At 35.8% G+C, this 24,107-nt stretch overlaps 1 protein-coding gene across 1 annotated transcript in view; it reads right to left on the bottom strand.

Annotated features, from left to right (window-relative positions):
* hpse2 (heparanase 2) overlaps positions 1–23,864 on the bottom strand; it is a 49,507-nt gene extending 25,643 nt beyond the window's left edge. Inside the window, exons 1-5 of the mRNA XM_058386575.1 lie at positions 23,124–23,864; positions 19,750–19,904; positions 19,416–19,577; positions 3,365–3,538; positions 1,320–1,491 (exon numbers count right to left, since the gene is read on the bottom strand). Of these exons, the coding sequence (XP_058242558.1) occupies positions 1,320–1,491; positions 3,365–3,538; positions 19,416–19,577; positions 19,750–19,904; positions 23,124–23,377 (917 nt within the window). The 5' untranslated portion in view covers positions 23,378–23,864. The remainder of the gene's footprint in view (positions 1–1,319; positions 1,492–3,364; positions 3,539–19,415; positions 19,578–19,749; positions 19,905–23,123) is intronic.
* Positions 23,865–24,107: the final 243 nt, after the last annotated feature.

Below are 24,107 nucleotides of genomic sequence, written 5' to 3'. Positions count from 1 at the left end.
AATAAGTGAGCTCTTCCTGCTAAAGGATATGAGAGTCATAGTTATGGTTAAAGTTATCATGTAGACAGACTCTTGTAAGTCACAGTGAAGCCCAGGTTTGAGAGTAAAGATCTTCTGTGTCCTTCTTCACATACTGTTGGGGTTTAATACAGTGTTACTTGCAGAGCTCATGATTTAAGGATTACAAGGTTGTTGAAAAACTTGAAATGTACCAGAGCAGCACTATAATTTTATGAGCTGAGTTCAAATTAACTGGTCATGTACACATAGTAGAAAGAAATGACAACTGACTCATATATCACCCAATAAAATGCTCAAATCTCATTTTTCTCTATGGCAAGTATATTAAATTGGGTGGGCATGGGGAGCAAAGCATACTGAATAGTATTGTAACATATCATTATCCATATGTGTGTTAGACTGGATGCTCAGTGGGACCTAGCATTGTCAACAAGGTGTTTTCCTTTATTGATTCATTTCACTATTCCTGCCAATTGTAATATCTATCTAACAACATTATACATCTCATTGCTTTGCAATGTGGTTGCTTTTCTGACATCTAAATCCGTAACATTTTATTTTAAAGTAAAATAATTCTGGTCTATGTACAAAATAATGAATCATTAACTTATTAAATTGTAATAAATGTAATATAAAAATAACACATGCATTTTAATATAATGTTAATTTAATTAATTATTATCCTACTTTTGTTCACTTTTGCATGCTTGATTCCACTGCACAGCATGGTGAGGGATTATCTCCAAACAGTTTTCTATTACAGATATAAAATTGTAAACTGAAAGTATAAAATTCCTGCAACCCACAATTTTCACTTTGATCTGCTCCACAATCCTGGCTAGCAACACCTGAGTAAAAATTCAACCAAATAAACCAGTCTACTTTGATGAGTAAAAGCAGTTTGGTTTGAAGATAAGTACTAAGTGAGCATTTAAATAATAAAAAGAAATGATAAAATGGCTCTTGATATATAGGGCATTTATTTTGCTCTCGTTTTAGCTTTGCCAGAAGGCATAACATAAAAAAAAAGAAAGAAAAAATATTTAAATCTTTTCAATGGAAAAGATGTTTTTGCTCTTCTCCCAACTGGGCTTGGCAAGTTTTACCAACTTGATGTGAACATCTGCATAAACAATTCCCTTTTGGGGGAAAGCCAGATTCACAAAGTGAATAGATTTAGAATGGCTGTAGACAAGCTTTTATTGTAGTTATTCTTTGGCCTGTGTTATTTGTTGGGTAAGCCATAATGCTAGCAGGCAGTATTAAAATGCAATTGCTAGGCTGCCTCAGTCACTTACCCTTCCAGTAGCAGGATTGCATTTTTTCGTGGACGGCCAATATTGGGCCCATAGAGATTGGCCCGGCTGTAGTAGCGGACAGACTGCAGCAGTGTCTTCAGCATAATGTAGTCCTGAGCCAATCGACTGCTATTGACTGAACGAGCTACCATGGTGCGGTAGCTGTTAGGCTCTACAAGAAACAAATAAAACAGTGTTTGAAATGAGAAAGACTGGTCTTAAAGCCATAACCTTTGCTTAATGAATAAATGATATCAAAACATCTTACTGTTAATTGTAATAAGTTGTCCTTTAAAAAAATGGTTTGGACACCAAACTGGCCCCCATTGCAGCTTTTTAATGCACTGCATGTGGTCAATATGATCAAATGTAATTATGGCAAATCTAATAATCTTTCAATTTAAAGAGTGACAATTGACTATTCTTATAACTCATGAGCTATTCATAAGGCAAAACAGGATGTTATGTATTCATTATTTGCACTGATCACAAGAGAATAGAATTGAAAGTATTTTGTCTTTGAAACGTTAGCCAGTATGAAGCCTCTGGCATGCAACATATAAACATCATAAGATTTTTATCTTTAACATTTAAGATCTTTATTCAAAGCACAGTTTCAAAATTATGCACTTTTGTTATAGATGTACTCACTTGTCCTTATGCCACAGGGTGTTTATTATACCAAAGCATTCTAATATATCATAAACTTTGAACCCCAAGCTAAAATGTTTTGTTTCCCTCTGTTTTTTTTTTTTTTTTTGGATTGTTCATTTGTTTGAAAATGAATCATTCATGAAACTTGACTATGATTCCTAACAGATTTTCTACTCAACATGATGGCTGTTCTTGCTCTATTTATGTGAACAATCCAAAAATTATAACTGCTTTTTATAAGCTCTAAAATACTGGAATTTACAAATAGAAAAATTAAGTTAAAATGTTGACCATTGGGACTGCACCGTGAAGCAGCATGTAATGTTGGTGCCTCTCAGTCCCAGAGCCTGAGGCTGTATCCTGAGCTTGGGTTACTGTCTGCTTGCAGTTTCAAATCATTTCTCCGTGTGCATGGGTTTCCTCAGGGTTTGTCTGTTTCCTCCAACATCACAAAGACACACCAGTAGGTGAATGGCTAACACTAATTGCCCCTATGTGTAATGAATGTATTTTTTTCTGCCCTTTGATGGTCTGGTGTCTCATCCGATGTGTAGCAAAGCAAAGCATCATCACTCCAAAGTTAATTATTTATTGCTTGCACTGAATTATTTTATTCCTGTTATAACACAGCAATTTACCAAAAATTATAATGCAGCAGACTACAATTTATTAATGAATGAAATCCTACTTCCATCCTTATATTTTACAGATACATTTACTGGGATGTGGGTTGTGGGATGTCTGCAAGACATTTTAGTAACTGCATTCATAAAAAATATTTATGTATAAGTGTTAATATTAAAATTACAGGCATCAGATCTGTGGAATTTAATTAATGCTTTCTAACCAGTCAGATTTGAGAATTAATCAGCCTTGTGTTATAAATAGTTCTATAATTGTTACACAAAGAAGAAAAATCCTTTTCCTTATATGTTATCATAATTCTCTAATGCTTATTTTCAATCCAAAGCATTACAGTATTTGCACCTCAAATACAGTCCTTATGTACATGGACCCCAAACAGTCAGAAATAGTTTACTACATAGGACTGCAAAACACTACTTATTTAGAGATTTTTTAGATGAATTTTCACGTTTATTTGCTTCTTCATGTATGTAATTTAACTAAAAAGTTTTTTCACAACTGGTAGTCTGTGCACCCCAACTGTGGTAATGATTTCCAGAACTCTGTCTGTCTGTCCTTACCAGTTAAGACACAACAGATTTTTGGAATGAATAAAAATATAGTATAGCTTTATTGTTTTTTCAAGGTTCATCGGTTATGCAATGTCAGCATTGAGAAGAATGCTAAATGCTCGTGGTAATATGTGATTCCTTGCCACAGACAAACACAGCCTCAGATCAGACTTGTTAGTATTATAACAGACCTACCATTTCCCAGCTCCCAGGATATGTTATACTTCTTGCCAGCGCTGTACTTCAACAAACTCAATGCACTGGATGCATTCCACGAGTTGTCAGGATTCCGATGGAGGGCATTCAGCCCAAAGATCAGGTGCAGACCGGCGCAGTCAGCAAAATTGTACAGTTTGTCTAAAGACCTGGCTGGGAGAAAGCGAGACACAGTTGTAACTTTGGCATTTTCATTCATTCTGTGAAAATATGCTAAATTCACTTAAACATACAATAATATACTAAAATTGGCCAAATTGTTTCGCCCTGAACCTTTATGTCTTCTGTGTTCATGCGTCTGTAGAAAAAGCCAAATTTTACATTTTGCATCTTTTAGATAACCAAAGAGCAATGACAAGTTTTTCAAAATATGTTAATTAAAAATCAGCTGTTTTAAACCGCATGCCACTGTACCTGTGCAGACAAATGTTGACACAAAAACACCAATTTGATTGATTTTTTCAGTGTTTACTGATATTTATTAATATGCAGAATTAATTCTGAATTCTTTAGAAACGTTTCATGTAATTATTTTGATTCAGTTTTAATCTTATTTGTGCTTCAAAGATTTTCTACCATTCAGCATGTATGAAATTTAAATGAAGTCTTAGGTTTTATAGTAGGTCACTGTAACGTCATCAATAATTGGATTCATTTTCAACCTAACATCAAGCGATTTGGGTCCTTTTAAACAAACACCACAAGAAGCAACGAAAAAAGCACATTTTCTAAAGCAGAAGGCAGAAAAAATCCGCTACACACTACACACACAAACTGTAAACGGTTCATCAGTGCACACCACAAAGAGAATAGTGGCAGACACAAACACAGAAATGTGCCAAGGAAAGCATTTTAGCGCAAAAGCCATTGGATGGTCTATAATAACTTGAACTTATCCAGCACATGCTCACTGGTTGTTTTGAAATTCTATCGCTTAAGAGCAGTGACAATAAACACAAATATTTCAGTGCCCTTTGACTTCATTTCCTCTGTTTAAAAAGAAGCAGATGAGACATCTCACATGGCCCTGAGGGATTTGAGGAAGCCAGAACTGTGGGTGATGTACCAGCAGCGCTGAGATTCAAGGCTGAGACATTCAATTATAATTCCATACTCATATACTGTATGTCTAAATTATTTATGCATTAATACATTATGCATATATAATAGTGTGTATCACTGATAATCATGGATTAAAAAAACTGTAATTCTGTGTCTGTAGAGTAAAATGGCTATTACATCAATTTGGAAATCTTTGTGCGACTATAAAATGGAGTGATTCTCATATTATCGTGCAATTTTATGAACCCACTGGGACAGATCACAAAAAATGAGATTACAGCAGTAAAAGTAATGTAAAAGTGTGTATATATGCAGTAAACATAAAATACCTACCATAGGAATTCCTACCATTTAACTAAAATAAAGTCAGACAAAGTCGTAGTCCAGATGTGCACATTAACATGATTACTAAATTCCTGATTTTATAGGGTGGGCAACATTAAAGATTTCAAAACAAAACAGTTGCCACACCAATAACGATGGGTGGCTATCTCATAATTTCAATGAGAAAGCTTAATTCAAAGCATATTTAATGTAAAATTGTTGTTCAAAGCACACTAAATAGTCTAAGCCTTTAATTAAGTCTTTAATTTAATGCATCACTTAATAGGGTACAAAGCAATAAAACAATAATGAGGAGGACAAGGTTTAATTCAAACAAGAAAACAATAAACAAAAAGCAATGGTAAGCATTTCTAGATCCTTTCCTTCTTCTTTCTAGTACGCCTAAATTGCATAAAGAAGGGAAGCCCACCTTGATGTGTCTGAGTGGCATTCTGGAAGCCCTCCCTGTTATGCAGCCTTTAGCACAGTGAGCTGATTGAGATAAAACTGTATCAAAGTCAGGTGGATAGAAAGCAGAGCCATGCTGTCAGGGCAAAAGTAGAAGCAGAACCAGATGTGGGCCGGGGAGATTCGAAGGCCTTCTTTTCTTGAGCAGACTCTTGCACAAGAACTGGCACTGTTGAGGAATCTGGATATGGGCCAAGCACATATCTAATTGTAACTGGTCTTATGCCCTCTTTAAAGTTGTAAAGAACAATAACTACACTGAAATCATGATCATTTTAGAATAAAACATGACCAGTGCAATGTAAGGCCAGAGGTGGACTTAATTTATCCTGTTACCTTTAAACAACTAACCATAATTCACAATCACATTTTCACATATAAACACACAAACAGTTTGCAATACAACATGTTACTTGGCTGCACTTCTCAGTGTCTCTTTATCTCAGGCATATTCATAATGAAACAACAGCTACTTGTCCAAAAAGCAGCCAAATGTGATCAATTCCATGTTTCTAAAGGTAATTATACCATGAACAGCATGCAGGCTCCTAAGGGCTCAGTACAGACACAGCAATATAGAGAAGACATCAGGAATTGAACTCTGGTTCACATTTACAGCAGACTCAAAGTGTTTCCAGATCAGTCTCTCTCTCTCTCTCTCCCTCCTTCTCTCTCTTCCTCTCTCTCTTTCTCTCAGTGATTTTACAGTGTAATGTACTGAAGAACAATAGACTAATTGATAAATTACAAAATGAAGTGTTGAAAAGGCAGGAGCTGGAAGATGGGATTGTTTTGGGATGCAGTTAATGTTTACATGCTGACATGGTTAGTTGGTCATCTGTCATTCTTATGTGTATTTTAGTAATTGAACTGCAGTGAGATTTCCAAGAATGTACTTTGGAATCAGATGTAGATTCTAATGCTATTTAAAAATAAAACTGTTTATTGTAATATTTGAAAACCTCAAATTAATAACTATACTTATATCTATTTGGAGTTCAGTTATTTACACAACATCTACAACATTTAATCCATCCCAGGCACTGCAGCAAAGAAACAAAAAAGTAATCTAAGTGTATCCATTCTTGAAATTGAGTGCATGAACTTAGTATCAACTGTAAAAAAAGCACTGATTCCCAACAAGCCTTACAAACGTAATGGAAAGAGAGGGGTCTGGATATTGTCAGGCTAGCTATCTGATCACAGACATAAGACCTCCATAACGAGCAGGACTGTACCAGAGCGCTACGGCTCATTTCGGAGGCACAGCATTTCCATTTATGTCCAGTGATTACCTACAGCAACAAACTGCATATTCAAAAAAACTTCAAAGCAAAGCATTTCCCTAGCCAGACAACATCTACAATGTCTACTCGTAAGGAAAACAATGGGTGCAAGAAAGTGTCCCAACACAGACCTTTAATCCCCATCTTTCAAAATTTGGTAAAAAACCGCATGCCTGACATCCACCAAGTGTAGTTTAAAGAAATGAGATTTAAGATGCACAAGAAAAAGTCATATATTACATAACATGGACCTTTGCCTCCTCACATGCTGAATTTGACATAATCTGTTACAAAATGGACACAAACCAATGAAGGCATTGTTATGATGCTTTTAACAAAAAAAAAAAATTGGTAAATGCCTCATGCAAAAAAAAAAAAATTAAAGTTAAAATAACCCATGAGAAAACAACTACTAGTTTTATCACACTGCTTTCTTACAGCAGATGTCAGAGAGCAGAAGAATCTGCCATCATTGTGTGAAACAGTAATCTGTTGGATTAATAAGTGATAATAAAAACAAACATTTCAATATGTCTGTGCAAGCAAAAGTAAATGTAGAGATAAGAGAGATATTAAGACACTGATGTCTTTATACTGTAGTAAAATAGTTCCAACTTGGTATGAAGGATGGAAAGTATATGAGGTTCTCAACATGTTCATCATAAAGTTGATGGGCATCTTTCAACATGATTGACTGAATGCCTTTGCTAAATATTTTGTAGAGGTTTGCTCAGGTGCTAGCATAATTTGTCGTTTATCCAGATTAAACAAACAAACAAATACATACATACATACATACATACATACATACATACATACATAGTGACCATTCTTGCAACTAGTCAGCATTGGTGTTTTTTCTGACAAGAAAATAGTAGCGATGATTGCAAAACATGTTTTGAGGATTAAAAATTGGAAGCCAACTAACAGATCTGAACAGCTTTGTCGATTTGACAAAAGTTCAAAACAGTTGGATTTTACTGGCAATAAAAGGTTACTATTATATCAAGAAAAATTTATTAAAGTCACTAGCTTTTAAAAATGTAATGAAGTTTATGTAGTAATAAATGTGACATAAAATACATCAACACTTTTAAAGAAAAACTTCCGAAAACATACAGTAGTTAGTATTAAGTAAGTAAGGTACAAAGTGCTTCTACCTGGGATGTATTTGAAAATGAATATAGTATTCAGACTGAACAGATTATCCAAACAGGAAAATGAGGCACAATATTCTGTTTTTTTTTTTTAGTTTGATGCAGTCATTAGTGAACAGTACAACATGAAGCTCATGGGACAAATAAAGACAGCATCCAATAGCATAAATATAAGTTGCTGTGCTATGCATTTCCAAGGTTCATTCTTTCATTTAATAAATGCTTGAGTCTGGGTTGTGGTGGTTTATATTAGGCTACTGGTTTGTGTATATGTGGTGAAATAAAACCAATTAAATTTGTAAGAAAATATCACTGGCAGGAATAAGCCAATATTATAATGGCAAGTGCAGAAAAACAGTCCTATGCACATGACATTTTCAATGTTTTCCAGTATCCCTCTGGGAGAATCGGATACAATAAATCAGCATACTGATATACTATAGATTTTTGAAGCACTAAACACCCCTAATTTCTACTTGGTAGCTTAATATATTTATTTACTTCAAGGTTACCTCAAATACTCTCTCCCAAATCAGTTAAAAATGGCAGATAACTGATAGTGAATTCTCACACCTCCCCCTAGAAAAATGATTGACAACACATACGATTTCCAGGCGAGGAAAAGCAATCATGCTGCATGCCATATTTCAATTCCCAGCTCACACTAAACCAATTTGAGGCAAAATAACTACTCAATTACAAGGGAAGAACAACAAAGGTTAATCATGCAGATGTTGTGGGATTCTGTGGGCAAGAAAGAAGACCACATTTTGTCTCCATTACAATATGCTTTCAGTTAAACTAGTGTGTTTTGCCAGATTAAACATGGTGCTTCAGTGGATGCCAGCATGAGTGGTATTAATTGTATTTATTTTCTTTTAATCCATTAGAACTCTGCAACGCGGGTTTAGATCATTTTTATGCTGCAATAATGCTAATCAACAACATGTCTTGCTTTGCCATTTAGCTAAAGTTTAGAACACTGGTAGAGACAAGAAGAAGTAACGTATTATAAGGAAAATAATAAATAAAAATTACAGATAGACAAATGAACAGAAAAGTAAAAGGCAGAAGGCAGGAAAACAAACTAGCTCTCACAACAAAAACGAGTGAAAATATGGTTTTAATACTCCTCCTCTGCCTGCTGGTAGTCTGAAGTGCACACTGCATGTCATACAAACCCAAGTACCCTTGTGTTTATAAACAGACCATTACACAGGGACCCTCGTTCGATAGGGTATGTTTTGCAAAGAGCTGCTCAGGTCAAAGAACTTTTGTATTCTTGAAGAATGCAAGCTATGAAGACACCTGTTTTTCATTCAGTATGGTTAGTATAAAATCTGTGTGTGTGTGTGTGTGTGTGTGTGTGTGTGTGTGCGTGCACATGTCAGTGTTCGGATTAGTTAACTGGTGAACTTCCCATGTGTGTATTTGACCATGTTAACAAGATTTCAGCTGGACATAACTGTATTTGTAAGACGTGTGTGTGTGTGTTCAATTGTACATATTTGCGTGTGTATATCAGGCCATGTGGTTAGCAGTGGAAAGGATAGAGGAGTGAGTGACATGTTAACATCCCCGAACACACACTGGTGTATACATCCACACACATTTGTGTACACTAATTAATCTTCTCCATAGAGACAGTCTTATGCGGCAGCACATGTCTGAGACAGCACAGAGCGGCATGCTGGATTATGATTTCCCGTTAATGTCAACAGTTCTGAGAGCTTGGCTGATTGGAGATACACTTGATGAAGTCAAAGACCAGTGTTTGTGCCAAATTGCATAACACACTTTAAATGCCTTATAACATCAAATGCAAAACCCCTGTTAAAGGGCAAGCTTAGAATAAAAAAAACTTACAGTATATTCCTAACAGCACTCTACTTTCAAATGTCACCTTGCACATGCAGATATCTGTACATATGATCATGGCAGCAGAATTCACATTTATTTAGTGTATTTAACAATATAACCTATGGTGAGGTCTATTTATCTATTTGTAGGGAATCCTAAGCTAGGATTTGATCAAAATATGTACTAATTCCAATATCATGACATCAGACACAAAGCTTGATTGGTTTCACTTGTTTGTTGTCAGAGGTCAAACTAAATATGGGATGTATGAGCACTCTCAGCACTTTAACTTCAATCTTTGATTGAAAATGATGGAATGAGTGCAAATGAGGCATTGGCAAAATTTGTAGGAGTTTGACTGAAACCATCTGGTACTCTGTTCTAATATGTATTGAGTGGTTTTTCCTTTGAACCTCATGTCATTTTATATTTTATATCATATCTTCATGAAATACAAACATAGTTATCCAGGTGTTCAAATAACACTATTTATTCATTTTATACATACTGTATATATTCAGTATATATTAAAAGATGGTTAAATCCACAACTGTGTTTCTGTGCATATGAGTATACAAGACGCAAGAATTTTCTTCATGGGATCAATACAGCATATCTATCTATCTATCTATCTATCTATCTATCTATCTATCTATCTATCTATCTATCTATCTATCTATCTATCTATCTATCTATTATAGCTTCATTAGAATGCATTTGTAATATATTAAAAAGTAAATTAAAAAACTACAAATAAACTCCAGAAAAGTGTAAAATAGTAAATAAAGTAAATGTAGTAAATAAAGACAAGCACTGAATGACAGGAGAAGGTGCAAGCTCAGCACTAACAAAGCAAGGAATCTAAATTAATATGATGTGATCTCTTCAAAGAGGCCTGTGTTGAGTCTTTACATACCTGACAGTATTATCTTTTTAAAATCTTTACTATGCACTAATGCTGTAATTGCTCCATGATTATTTTGTCACTTTAAAGAATCAGAGCATCTAAGAGTGGCAGAACTAACCTGAGCTGCCCCTAGGCTCTTTATAGCACACATCAAAGCATTTCCCGAAAGACTATCCATTGTGCTTTACTGCAAGTGCCGATAACACGAGTTAGGACAGCGAGTCTGCTATGCTCTAAGGATGCACAGGTTGCTAAAATTGCCTAGGAATGGGATAATTAACATGTCAACCAATCACAGCAACATAACATTGCTCTCTATTACAAGACTTTTATGATGAATTTTATATAAAATATAAATCTCTTCACCCTGCTTCCAGTGATTTGGAAATTTGACTTGAGACAAAACATTATAGATTCAGTATATTATATTCCAGGACTAATTTTTCTCTGTGATGGTGAACATTTTCAGTGCAATATTATTACAGTCAAGCTATAATCTCATAGCAAATGACTAATGTGGACGTCATGGTGAATGTCCTCATTAACCTGTTATTAATTGCATTATATTTTATTATATACATCTGAGTGGCCAGAACTTAGTACTTACTTAATACAATGGATTATCCTGTAGAGTAGTTAAGTAGAAATCCCAATAATGAATCCTGTATAATTTCTTTTGTTGTTATTATTGTTATTATTATTATTATTATTAGTAGTAGTAGTAGTCACAGTAGTAGTTAATATCAGTAGCAGCAGCAATTGTCAATTTCTGCAATTACTATTAAACAGCTTTAATTGTATGTTTTAGTGCGATTTAATGTTCCTCAACATTTGAACATTTGCAATTCTACCAAAAAAATAACTGCCAGTAAACATTATTATCTTAAATAATACTGTACATGTGAGGCACAAATTTGCATAAGTGGCTAGCAGTATTCTTTGTTTCTTTGGATAGGCAATAAAAACTCCACTAGCCACACTAACCACATGACAGACCAAATGCTTGTTAATAGTGCTAAAGAGCTAACAGACAGCACAACAGACCAAACAGACCCAGTGCTATGTATCCATCTGGCTTTGGTTAGAGGTGTCAGGTCCTGTCACTCAATTTAAGGGTGAAGAAGGATCAGGAAAGACTTTGTTGCCCCCCCCCTCCCCTTCTCAGTTATTGAAAAGCACCCCAGCCACCACTTAAATCAAGTGTGGGACTTTGTAACATACCACAGAAAACTCAATTTTAGTTTTCCTTTCAATGCTCTCCAGACCACAGCAAATTTTATTACACCTTTATGGACACTTGTGGATTTATGACATTGCTTTTTCTCACGTGCAGTTTCATCAACATATTATGTTTGCAGGACGCTGCGCTCTGTTGGAAACTAAAATCTCTCTGATGCTTCCATATGTTGACTGTTATGTTCAGTCATGTCTAACAGGCACCAAATTAAATATACTATATACTTACACTTTTCAGCTCTCTGGTATATGTGCTGTATCTTCCTCTGTTTCTAATGTTTCTGTAAAGACTAACAGATCCTTTCTAGAGAATCATACTATAACCATGCAGTTGTAATCATACATTTTATTTGAGCTATAGATGGCAAATTTCAAGTTTTTCATTTTTATTATTATTATTATTATTATTATTATTATTATTATTATTATTATTATTCCTAAGTTATTTTTATTAGAGTGTCAAAATTATCTCTGCACATTAACCTAAAAATAATAAAAAAGTAAAAATATTGAACATGTCTGTATCAAAAAATGAAAGTGCATTTATCTCAACAGAGATCACTTGTTCAGTATCTTGTCATGTCAAGATTGTACTACTGCAACTCACCTCTGCCAGGTCTGTCCCTGCACACCATCTGACCCCTGCAACTACAATCTCCTACTTACCTGAAGGCAATTATCACACCCCGCTCTGCATCACATACCCTTCAAGCATCTAGCATGGCTTGACATGACCCACCTACCCTCAAGGTACAAGAAAGACATGCATCGAGACACTTCTGTATACTTATACACATGTGGTGGAATGCATTTCCCCTGACTGGCAGAACAGCTGAGCCACTGGTTGTCCTCAAACGAAGACTGAAGACCGACCTTTTTAGCAAGCACTTTTAAATGAACTCGAATTAATTTGTATTTGTTGCTGTATCAACTTCCTGTGCTAGCTGCTCTCTAACAGGCCATTAGCTGGACACTATTAATAGACCCTGAACTCTTTGTACAAGCATGAGGATCTGTTTTTGATGGTATCTATAAAGGTCACTTCTGTAGGTCACTCTGAATAAGGGTGTCTGCCAAATGGTGTAAATGTAAGTGCTATCGTTTTTATCATAAAAATGTTTTCCTTGATCATGTGGTGCAATAACAAACCACCAACATTCACTGCAATCCCTTCTCTTAACTGTAATGCCACTGTAACCAATTCAAGAAGTCATTTTGTTTCAGCAAGTCATTTTCAGCCCTTTCTGACTGGTGAGATGTACTTTTCTCACGTTCATCCCAGTGTAGCTAGACTACAGAAAAAGCCATCGACTACTAGCAAAATGACAAACAAATAAGGGAATAATAATTATTCTGCTAGTTATAATCCCGCTGTTGATTAAATATTTTAGGGCAGATTTATTAGATTTCCTAGCCACAGTTTTGGACCAGACTGAACTTTATCTCTCTGGTACATGTCGTCTACTCAAGCTGAGGCTGTAGCAGCTGTGATATACAAATCTGTTTCTGGAGCAAAGGGAAAGCCAATATGATCTAGAGTAGAGAGCCAATCAGAAAAAGATGCTCTACACCCACAAATATCCATGTCTGAGAGCACATTAAAGAGCATCTGAGACCATAGCAAATGGGAAACCAGGGTGGTCTGGAGGAAGAAGGCTGGGTGCCATGCCTGTGATCTATGACTATATAAACATAGAACACTGACATTCACTTGATTTCTTGCAATGAGGCCTAAATTAAATATGATAATTACTTTGAAAGTATGACATTGGTTCCATTTGCTCAAAGTTTGTCCAAATTAATGTATTCAACTTAGGCCAGGAGTCAATTTAACAATGAATTAGGTTTTACAGCACAAAAAGTCTAACATTTAATTCTTCAAAAAAGCTTCAATTTACAATATACGCATATGGACCTAAGATCACTCAGCCTGCCAGGTGAAATGACCATGGTAATACATAAATAACCACAGCTACACGTGACACATTGCAACCACATGCACGTCCTCTACAACTGGTTGTAATGCTTTTTAATGATGTAATCAACTCCTTGCCAGTTCTTTGAACGAACAAACACTGCCACATTCCTGGGGCAAGCACATGCATTTTCCTGACAGTGCAAGTGTCAAAATTGGGTGTCAATAATAAAGCATATCTTTTAGCAATTAAAGTCATTTTACCCCAGGACCAAAAAACATGTCAATGACGGAGCAGGACCATATCTGGAGTATGAATATATATTTTACAAATTCAGTTGTCCCTCTGGGGAAACCCTTAAAATTTCTATGTGGAACCCAACAATAAGAGTGTTTCCCTATCAGAAAAAAATCTGATAGGGAAACACTCTATGTTAACCTCAATCTTAGACTTAAGATTTCTGAGATAATGTAGCATGTGCAATTTTATGGCTCTCATTCATCATTGCATATTTAAATATTTATATTAATGAATATTGTATATTTATATTAATGCAAAAGTATTTCATATTTCCTTTCCAGTGGTATAACCAGCTGTGAACGTTGTGGGGTATCACTGGACCCTATTTTTGAACTCCCAAAATGCCATAAGCCTTTCTCATTAGGTTTTAAGAATGGCTTAGGTCACATTTGTGATTGATTTTACCTGATCCAGGCCAACAGATTGATGATGTATGTGATAATAGGCAGATAGCACTCTATCCAAGTTTAATTAACTGTCTATGACATTCAGTGAATCCCAGCTATCTAAAAGTATTGATTTACAACATGGGTCATGAATGAAGCAAGTACTTGTGCTCAACAAACAACAGTAGTAACAGTTATGTGTTACAGAAGACCAAGATACAAGATGGGAATTGGTATTACTAACAACTTTGGGGGAAATCTGTGACAGTTGAGAGACATTCTTTGTTGTTTTTTTAATATTTTTGAATGAAGGAAAACTACAATATAAAAAATAAAAAAAATAAATAAAAATAAATAAAATGAAAAAATAAAATTTATAATGGGAAATTTAAAATGGATTATTTATTATTCACTTTTTTTAATATTTAGTTAATTTTAGGTTAGAAACTTACCCTTCAGTTTTATTTTGAAACTTCATTATTTTTTTTTTTTTTTAAAACAAAAGGCGTAGATTGATGTATGCTGTCATTTGTGCTTTTACAGATATTGATGCAGAAAGCAAAGTTGGGCAATCAAACATAACTGAAATGTGCATAGCCAGGTTTCCCGCAGTTTTTGGCACCAGAGAAAGTGACACTGAAAATTTTGCAGCCAAATATTACAAATCTCTTTTGTCCCACATTCACAACAAGGGAGAAAAACTAATACTAAGAGCGAGCCATGGGTAGAACAAAATCACTATTCCAGGAGTTTATGTTGGTGTCCAGTAGGTTCAGTGGATCCAAGAACACACAGGGGGAATGTCGTTGTGAAGCAGTGCTCTATATGCATTGTGGAATATTTTTTTGCTTTTCTTTACTTTTTATTTTTGGAGTGAGCATGGTTTTTAAAAGCAGGGTCAGAGGGAAAAAAATCTGATACATATCATAGGAAGAAAAGGCAACATTTTTATTTTTACAGTAAGCCAAAACATTTTAATCAGACCTACTTTTCTGTGGAAAAGTAAAGTTTAAAGCAACTTCTTGCTTTAAGAATCTGCAGAAATTGTACAGTCATAGTTTGAGGTTCACAAACTAAGCAAAGCTATTAGAGTGATATTTTACCATTTGAAGCTCCCTACAAGAAATATTAATTTAAATGAATCTTTTTTCCATTTCTATTGATTATTTTATGTTTTTATATGTTACAGGTATTTTATTTTCTGCAGACTATACTTGTGTCATGCCTGATATGACTGTATTAGAACTAGAGAAACGGCTGACAGTGATAGACTCTCATTTTATACTGGAGAGATTGTGTTGCAAGTATTAGTGTCTCATATATTCACAATTCTGTTTAGCCAGACATCTCAAGTGATTAGAGTAAGTGTAAATGTTCATGTTACACGTGCCATTAGCTCTCTCTCTCTCTCTCTCTCTCTCTCTCTCTCTCTCTCTCTTTCTCTTAGACTTTAAACAGAACCATTATACACTCTGTGTACATGTATGTGTTTGTACTTCAAGGAATCCCTGTGTGTGTGTGTGTGTGTGTATGTGTGTGTGTGTGTGTTTAATGTATATGCCGCTGTAAAGGAACCTTCATCTGCTTAACGTCTTAGAAATTGAAAAAAATCATGTTTCCCTTCTGAGGCAGCAACATCTGCTGAAGTCTCAGATCCATCACTAGCGCAGTGAGCTACATGCTCTTGCTGTGTTTGCATTGAGTGCACGCACGCATGCTCTCAACAGTGCAAGGAGCTGGGGGAGGGGAACTAAAACATGAAACTTTAAGGTAAATTTACATGCAGGATGGTAAGCACCCTGATAATATGACATGAAATCCAAAAAAAATTCATTCTACCATGCGATATTCACCAAAAATACTTTCATGTACATAAAATTAGCCTTCTGCAGCAAACACTCTTGACAGGATTCTAATATAGCCACAAAATCTGAAAACAAAACTGAACAGCATCAGCTTAACGCATGCCTAGATAACCATTACTTCAGTTTCATGTTACTTTTTTTTCCCAAAAATTCAGGATCAGTATAAACAGGAAATTTATAAGAGCAGACCCTTTGGTCCTCCCACCTATGCGTAAACAAAGCTGATTTTCTACAGAACACTGTCAATACTGTTTTCACAAGATCTTCCTTTAAAGAGCTTTTAATGAGATGAAAACCCAAGTAGTTACTGCTGTCAACGAAAATGAGGGGCTAAAGGGCACCTTTAGTTAAAGCCCAAACTACACTCACTGGACAATTTCCTGTCATTTGTCTTCAGTGTGGGAGGAGGAGGTGGTGGTGATGGTAGTGGGGTGGGTTGGAGGCAGGAAACAGCTTTGAATATTACCGGCATCTTAACAGTACAGAGTAATGAATAAGAAATCATTGTCACTGGGAGAATCCTGGTTCATCTCATACAGAAACACAATAAAAGGGTATAGGAAGACAGGAAGAGTTCAGGAAGTAATTGTAAAAACCGGAGAGGGTGAACAAACGGTGTAGATGAAGGAGAAAAGTGCAAAGAAAATTAATTTGAGAGTAAAAGTGCAACACTGAAATGCCACTGGATTAGTACAAATAATGCTCTTGTGAAAGTATTGTGAGATCCAGGATTTTAGATAGATCAGAGAATTCCACACTAGTTTCAGACAGGCTAGAATGACAACCACAGCCGTTTTCTGACCAGAGGTCTTAATTAAAAAATTTTTTATATATCTCACTTGAGGCTAAACTACAAGAATGTAACAGACTGTTATAACCAAGAAAAAGATTCATGCACAAGTACATATTGTGGATATTCATCATAGTAAGCGTGTCTGAATATGTGGTAAGTGATTTATGGATTTGTAATACATCTGCATTTGAACTAGACAACATGGCTTTAAATTTATATCTGTGTTAACTGGCCTGTAAGAGAGGCTGCGCTAGATTTTAAAAAGTACATATTTCTCTTACAAATTATAGGCTTTCATACTCTGTGTGTTTCACAATCATTTGCCCTAAATTGTAGATAAGATAAAAATGCACCCTCGGGTCATGCACAACTTTATGTCTGTAATAAATTGCTGTAGTTTGACTTTCTAAAAATAAAAAAAATAGACAGGAATGTAGTGACACTGGAAAGGAGCAGACTGAGATCTGAATTGCAGCAACTTGAGAGCATCTACTGACCCTGACCTTGACTTGTTTCAGATGGTTTGCTTTAACTAACCTGGACTAAACTATGACAAAGAGAAAAGTGAGAGTTTTCCTCAGCGTGACCTCGGCGTGTCTTACCACGGTTTGTTTTAACTGGCAGGGGTGCTTTCTCGCCTAGTACAATTCACGCTGTAATGAGAGAGGGTCAGCAAGGGTCACATGCAGAGAGTGGAAAAGGACGAAGGAGAGCTGTTTTACCACTTCTCCCACCTGCCAGGCACTGCATAGGGGGCATTCTGATTGTTAACAGGCCTGTCTGTCTCTCTGGACTGTGAACAGTGCTATTTTAATTCCTGAGTGTGCTGAGCCTCTCCTACCAGTTACATATTCTATAGACATCCTACACCAGCAAACATGCTGGGGAGAAAAAATCTGTGTTATTTCTATTTTATCATGTGGAACACATCACAAGCAAAATTCACTTCATAAACCCCAGTGTTCATTATCAGCATGCTGCTGCGTGATAAATGCCATACATATCATTGCATCTTTGTACAGTAGATTCTAAACTAAGTTACTCTGAAGCCTACATAACCAGAATAAATACTTAATAAGAAATGAGATGACGTTTGGGAAAAGAAAATAAATGAAAGAAAAATGTTTATTGTATGACATCATGCCAAGTACTGCAAGCTTAGAAACGCTAAAAACCATTTAAAAAATAAATCACTTTAAGGCAAAAGCCCAATGGGATGAATCTGAGCATTTACTTATACCAAACTGTTTTATTACTATTTACATTGCAGTAAGCAGTGACTGACACCTGCTCACAACTTGTAGACCTGTCAAGGGCAAACTTAAATATCGTTTTTTCAGTGTAACTGACTTCAGTGTTTAAACAGCTTTATTTGAGACCTTGAAATACTGACAGTAGCAGTAGCAGCAAAAACATACTGTGACCTTTCAGTTTGCATGTGTATTATCTTACACTGCAACTAGTAATTATTTTTTATTTAAAGGATATATTAATCTATTTGTCTGATAATTTTTTTCCAGTCACCACTCATCTTTTGTTTTATTGCCCTTCACTTTTCTCTGTGCTTGATCTTGACCCATTACACAATATTTCACAAAAATGTTAATGAGGAACAAGTGCCTTTACTGAAAACATATTAAAACATGATCATGCAAACATTTTGCTAATCAACCAGCATGGTTATAAGCTTAATCCGCACTAACAAGCACAAATCATTCTTATCCAACCTGTTTTTGTTTTTTTTCAAAGAGCTATGTAATTGACTTAAGTTAAAGATTTTAAAAAATGATCATTGTAGTAGACATTTGCTAAGAACAAGCTAGCCAGCTGGATCATAGCAAGAATGATAGTTTTTGTAATGTCTAAATATAGTAATTATTTGCAATTAAATTGCATTATATTTTACATTCAGTAGCAGTGTTTGTGTAGCACATGCCAGTGAAGAATAATTGATACATTCCTGTGAATTTGAAATAGGATTTTTAATGACTGAATGCTTAGACTCAAATATTTTACCACAAATATGAAATGATTAAGGCACCATTAACTTTTATTTGCACCTTTTCTTTGTCTTTGAATATGTTATAATGTCACTTTTTTTTTACATCAGACATTTTAAGTAGACTTTTCATTCGTCATAATACCACTGCATGCTTTTAATATATCTATTTCTGTTCTTCTCCTAGAAGTGTTTCCATTGCTTCTAATATCACTAACAGATTACTGCTTACTGCAGTAGACACAACTGCACAACAAAACAGGCACAGCACTGCAGCCAACTCCAAGACAGTTATCCAAGGGCAAAAAAGTCTGAGTTTAGGCTAGATGCACATGCTGGAACAGGCTTAATTAAGGTGACTCAAACACAATCATTAAAATGGGCAAATGAACACAAGTTTTGTTCCCTGTTCCTGTACTATTGATTCTGTGTTCTTTGAGATATACCCAACATGCTGTTGTGATCTCCTACCTGTTATCGTTACATCGCTGTAGTGGTTGGAGAGCTGCTCCTTCAGCAGAACTTGCTGCATCTGAGCCGCTTTCTCCCTCTGCAGCTCCAGCATCATGTCAGGGTGATTGGCCAGCTTACAGCCCTTTTGTTTATCCAGAGCAATGTCACTCCGCACTATGTCTGAGCAGACACAGAAATCATTAGGGAAAAAAATCTACAATAAACTATTTTCTTTTGTCTGTTCATACTACAAAAGCAGATGTTTTATGACTATTATGACTTACATTAAGATCTGATTATAAGTTTAAATAAAAGTTAGTGAAAATCACACTGCATAGAAACATCCTCATACCATCCTCATAGTTCTTGAGGTAATAGTCTGGTCCTGGTCCTCTAAACTTGGCCAAATTCTTCAGGTTATGAAACTGGAGAAAGTCTGTCCTCTTTCCCCCAAACCTCAGATAAGCTGGAGAAAGTCCTCTAGCCAAAGTCACTAACCGCTTGGAGCTGAGGAAACAGAGAGCGACTGCTTAAAGTCAGACATGCTACCAAGCAGTTATGTATTAGTATTATAGAATAACAAGTAAGAGTTCATTTCATTCTTTTAGTTTAAAAGCATTTCAGCCCTTCCAGAGACGGTCCCTAGTGAATAAATGAACTTCACATTTAGTGCAGAAATGCTTCACTAATTTTCTCATTTGCCGCTTGTAATATTGTAGCCTGTACTTGATTTTAAGGCACAATTTGGAACACATTATCTCAGACATTTAGAAAAGGGCCTACATAGACGTGCTAGACCACAGAGATTTAAAAAATCTAAACACAGTTTAGAATGAGTACCAAATGCAACATTTCGCCCATGTAATAAAGCTAAAACAGTAATGTGCTTACCTTTTTGAGAGTCTTGGTTGTGTATCTACTCAAAATGTCTGCTGACGCATGATTCAAGCATTAAAAGATTAAATAAGAGTTGCATTTATAGACCAAGGCTTAGTAGTTCGAGGACGTGACTGACGATCTAATGACTTATGTGAAGTATCGTTTAAGACTGAGTACAATCGATGATCAATTAGGAGAAGTAAAAGATTTTTTCCTGAAAAGCAAGACGATACAATGATATAGGTTGTACTTCATCGGGTGTTCGAGTTTTGCTCAAACACACACACACACACAAGCAATGAATTATAAAATGATAACACCTATGTCATTGCTACGGTACTGCATACAAACACACACACACACACACACACACACACATACATATATATATATATATATATATATATATATATATATATATATATATATATATATATATATATATTATATAAATATGTTCACGCGCGCTTGTGTGTGTGTTTATTTAGTGTATGTATGTATTGGTTTAGCGATTTTTACTTTTAATTTATTATGCTGTTACATTGATAATAATATTTTTAAAAGCAATAACTTCCAAAACATTTAGCGGGTCATGAAAACCTTTTAACCGAGTGTTTAGGAGAGATCACTGCGTTCAAAGCAAGCTGCAAAGTAAGAATGAAAATTCGCGCCTGAAATGTCAAACAGAAACAAACAAGCAAATAAATAAATAAATAAATAAATATACCTGTTATCATTATTGTAGGTGTAATTTGATCTGAAGCCAGATCTTAATGAAAAATGTATTACACGGGACGGCCTAGTGTAGGCTTATTAACAAATAATAATGGACTGATTATTATTATTATTATTATTATTATTATTAATAATAATAATAATAATAATAATAATAATAATAATAATAATAATGAAAACGTGGTCTCAATCGAAATCCAACACAAGTATATAATAAATTGCAACAGGATCTGTATTATAATCTATACACACCCCTGGTAAAATATCAGGTTTTTGTGTTATAAAAAATGAAATAGGGATCAGTCATACCAGAACATTTGCACCTTTAATGTAAAAACAATTAACCTGCACAATGTCATTAAAAGCCACACTGACACATTTCGGAGAAAAAAGATACAAATAAAAAACTTATCCTAATTGCAGAAAAAGAGCGCACTCCCTTTTATAACTGGGTTTGTGACTGTGTTCGGAACCAATCACCAAGCTCATGTGTAATAGTAGTTAGTACACACCTGTCTTCAACTGACATGACTCTGATTAAATCTGGGCCACAGAGAGCTTACAAAGTATAAATCGTTCAGGAGAAGGCTACAAAACAAATTGTAAGGCGTTAGATATACCATATAGTAAACAGTGAAGACAGTCATCAACAAATGGAGTCAATATGGCATAACAGTGACACTGATAAGAAAACAATGAAAAAACTGGCCACGGACGCTGTCAAGAAGCCTACAGCAATACTGACGGAGCTGCAGCTGTTTCTGCCAAGAACTGTGTGCTCCCTACATGTGACAACTCCCGTATATCCCGACATCTCCCGTTTTCTTCATCTGTGTGGGCTATCCAAGCCCGTGTAAAACCTGGCATCTGATTTTAAAATGAAGATGAAGAGGACTTTCACCTTTCAGCATGATAACGAGCCAAAGCGCACATCCATATTAACAAACAAATGGCTTCAGCAAAAACATATTAATGTTTTGCCGAACAGAGCCGGACCTGAATCCTTTGGAAAAATCTTTGGAGGGACCTAAGTAGTGCTGTGCACAGGAGATGTCCTTACAATATTCCCAAATCAAGATGTGCCAAGCTGACAGGCTATTATCCAAACCGAAATCAGAGGGTGCTTCGACTAATAAGTGCACATTTATATTGTTTTTTTATTTATTTATTTTCTGTGCACATTTATTTTTATTATTATTTTTTTTTATCTTCTGTGCACAGTTCGTTTTCAGTGGCACTGTAAAGGTTGTAATTTTTCCCCATTAAATGCTCGTTTATGATTTAGCTTTGTTCATTCATTTTACATCACTGTTTTAGCAAATTTGTTTGTTTGTTTGTAAATAAGTTAAAACTCTCGATTAGACCTCTGAAAATAGTACATTCACCCACGGATCAAGCTCTGGCCTAAACGGGACACAGCAGCAGAGAAACTATCACAGGACTATATCTACATGTGCACTACATCACTGGGAACGTCTCTTAAACCGCATCCCACTTATTGCTGAAAGAAAACTCGGATATTCGCCTACTGGCCTTTCATTCGCTTTTTAAAGGTCATGGATAACTTCTATCCCATCCTCAGCAGGGTGGTACAAAGTCACTTTGAAAAATTGAGATGAGACAAAAAAGAGAAGATGAGAGGCCACCGACTCCTGCGATAGAATACTAACTGTTGTTTAAATAATTAGCTCTGATCTTGATTATTGTACTTGCAACCAAATTCTGCAGCTGATAATATGCTAATGACACACAGGCGAGTCACTTCTTATAGAGAAGGCAAAAGCAGTAGGCTGATTTTAGTGGAAAGTACATTTCTACCACCGCCATTGCGCATAAGGCTGCTGAGGATATTTTGCTTCCACATGCACAAAATCAACCGAAACATGGAATAATTCAGGGATTTCTCAGAAGGGTGTAATTTATTTTTAGCACTTGCGAAGTAAAAATCCTTCAAGCTTTATTCGCGTTGTGATTAGCCTCTGTGACTTTGGCGCCTAAATATCAGCATTGCTGATTTTTTTTAAAACAGAAAATGAAAACAGATGCGTTAGAGCAATGGTGTCTTATAGCTATGTGCATGGTGTGAGTGCAGAGAGCTGTCAAATCGGATACCTTAAAAAGTCGAGCCAGCCGTTCTTCAGGATAGATGGGTCCACTTGCAGTGATAAGAAGTTGTCATTCAAAACCCGCACCGGGGTTCGCGTATTAACGTCCAGTAAAATCAGCGTTCTCTCCAGAAAATTCTGTCTCTTATCAGCGTCCACGTGTCCCCGGTGGGCAATATTGGCGGAAGAGATTGGAGACTGGATTACAAATGCCCACCACACAGCCAAGCCGAACATCTGTGGGAAGAATCGCCCGGGCATCTTCTGTCCACAAAGCCGCCGAGCCGAGCGCGCTGAGAGTTGGAGGAGACCCTGCTGAGCAGCGTTATGAAAAAATAACGTGATTAAAATCACCTTAAGAGCTGTCGTCCACCCTCTTTAAGTGAGTGTTTGTTTTCTGTAGTCCTGTAATCTGGTCTCCCCTCCACCCCCCTGTTTTGCGCTGTTTGTTAAGATTGAGCTGCCGTATCCGCCCCGGGGCCAGAATCCCAGCCTCTCTGTTAACGGGGGCCGGAGGCAGCACCGCCCCTCCACTACACACACACACACACACACACGCACGCACACACACGCACACACAAGGTAAGGAGCCTACATACAGACTACCTACGTACTGAAGTACTTAGGAAGTGATTTTGCTAGGAGACATTTTCGTCAATTACGTTAAAGTAATGGATAAGCGTTCGGCTGACGTTAATAGCCTACTTGGAGGTAACATAGGCTATCAGAAAATAGGATATTCTCTCCTTCAAATGGCCTGTAAGTAATTTCTAAACTCTGCTTTTAGACTGTCATCTAAATGACTGTTTTAGTTCGGTTTACTTTTTTTTGCAGAGTTCAAGTATATATATATATATATATATATATATATATATATATATATATATATATATATATATATATATATATATATATATACTTCTCTACAATGTGATGAATAATTCACCCTCCCTGTTTGATGTTCATAGTTCGGTTTGCTAAATCAATCCGC

The sequence above is a fragment of the Hemibagrus wyckioides genome, linkage group LG03 (assembly GCF_019097595.1).
Source record: "Hemibagrus wyckioides isolate EC202008001 linkage group LG03, SWU_Hwy_1.0, whole genome shotgun sequence".
In the NCBI taxonomy this organism is placed as follows: domain Eukaryota; kingdom Metazoa; phylum Chordata; class Actinopteri; order Siluriformes; family Bagridae; genus Hemibagrus; species Hemibagrus wyckioides.
Note: the sequence above shows the minus strand (reverse complement) of the source record. Positions and strands in the feature narration are given on the sequence as shown.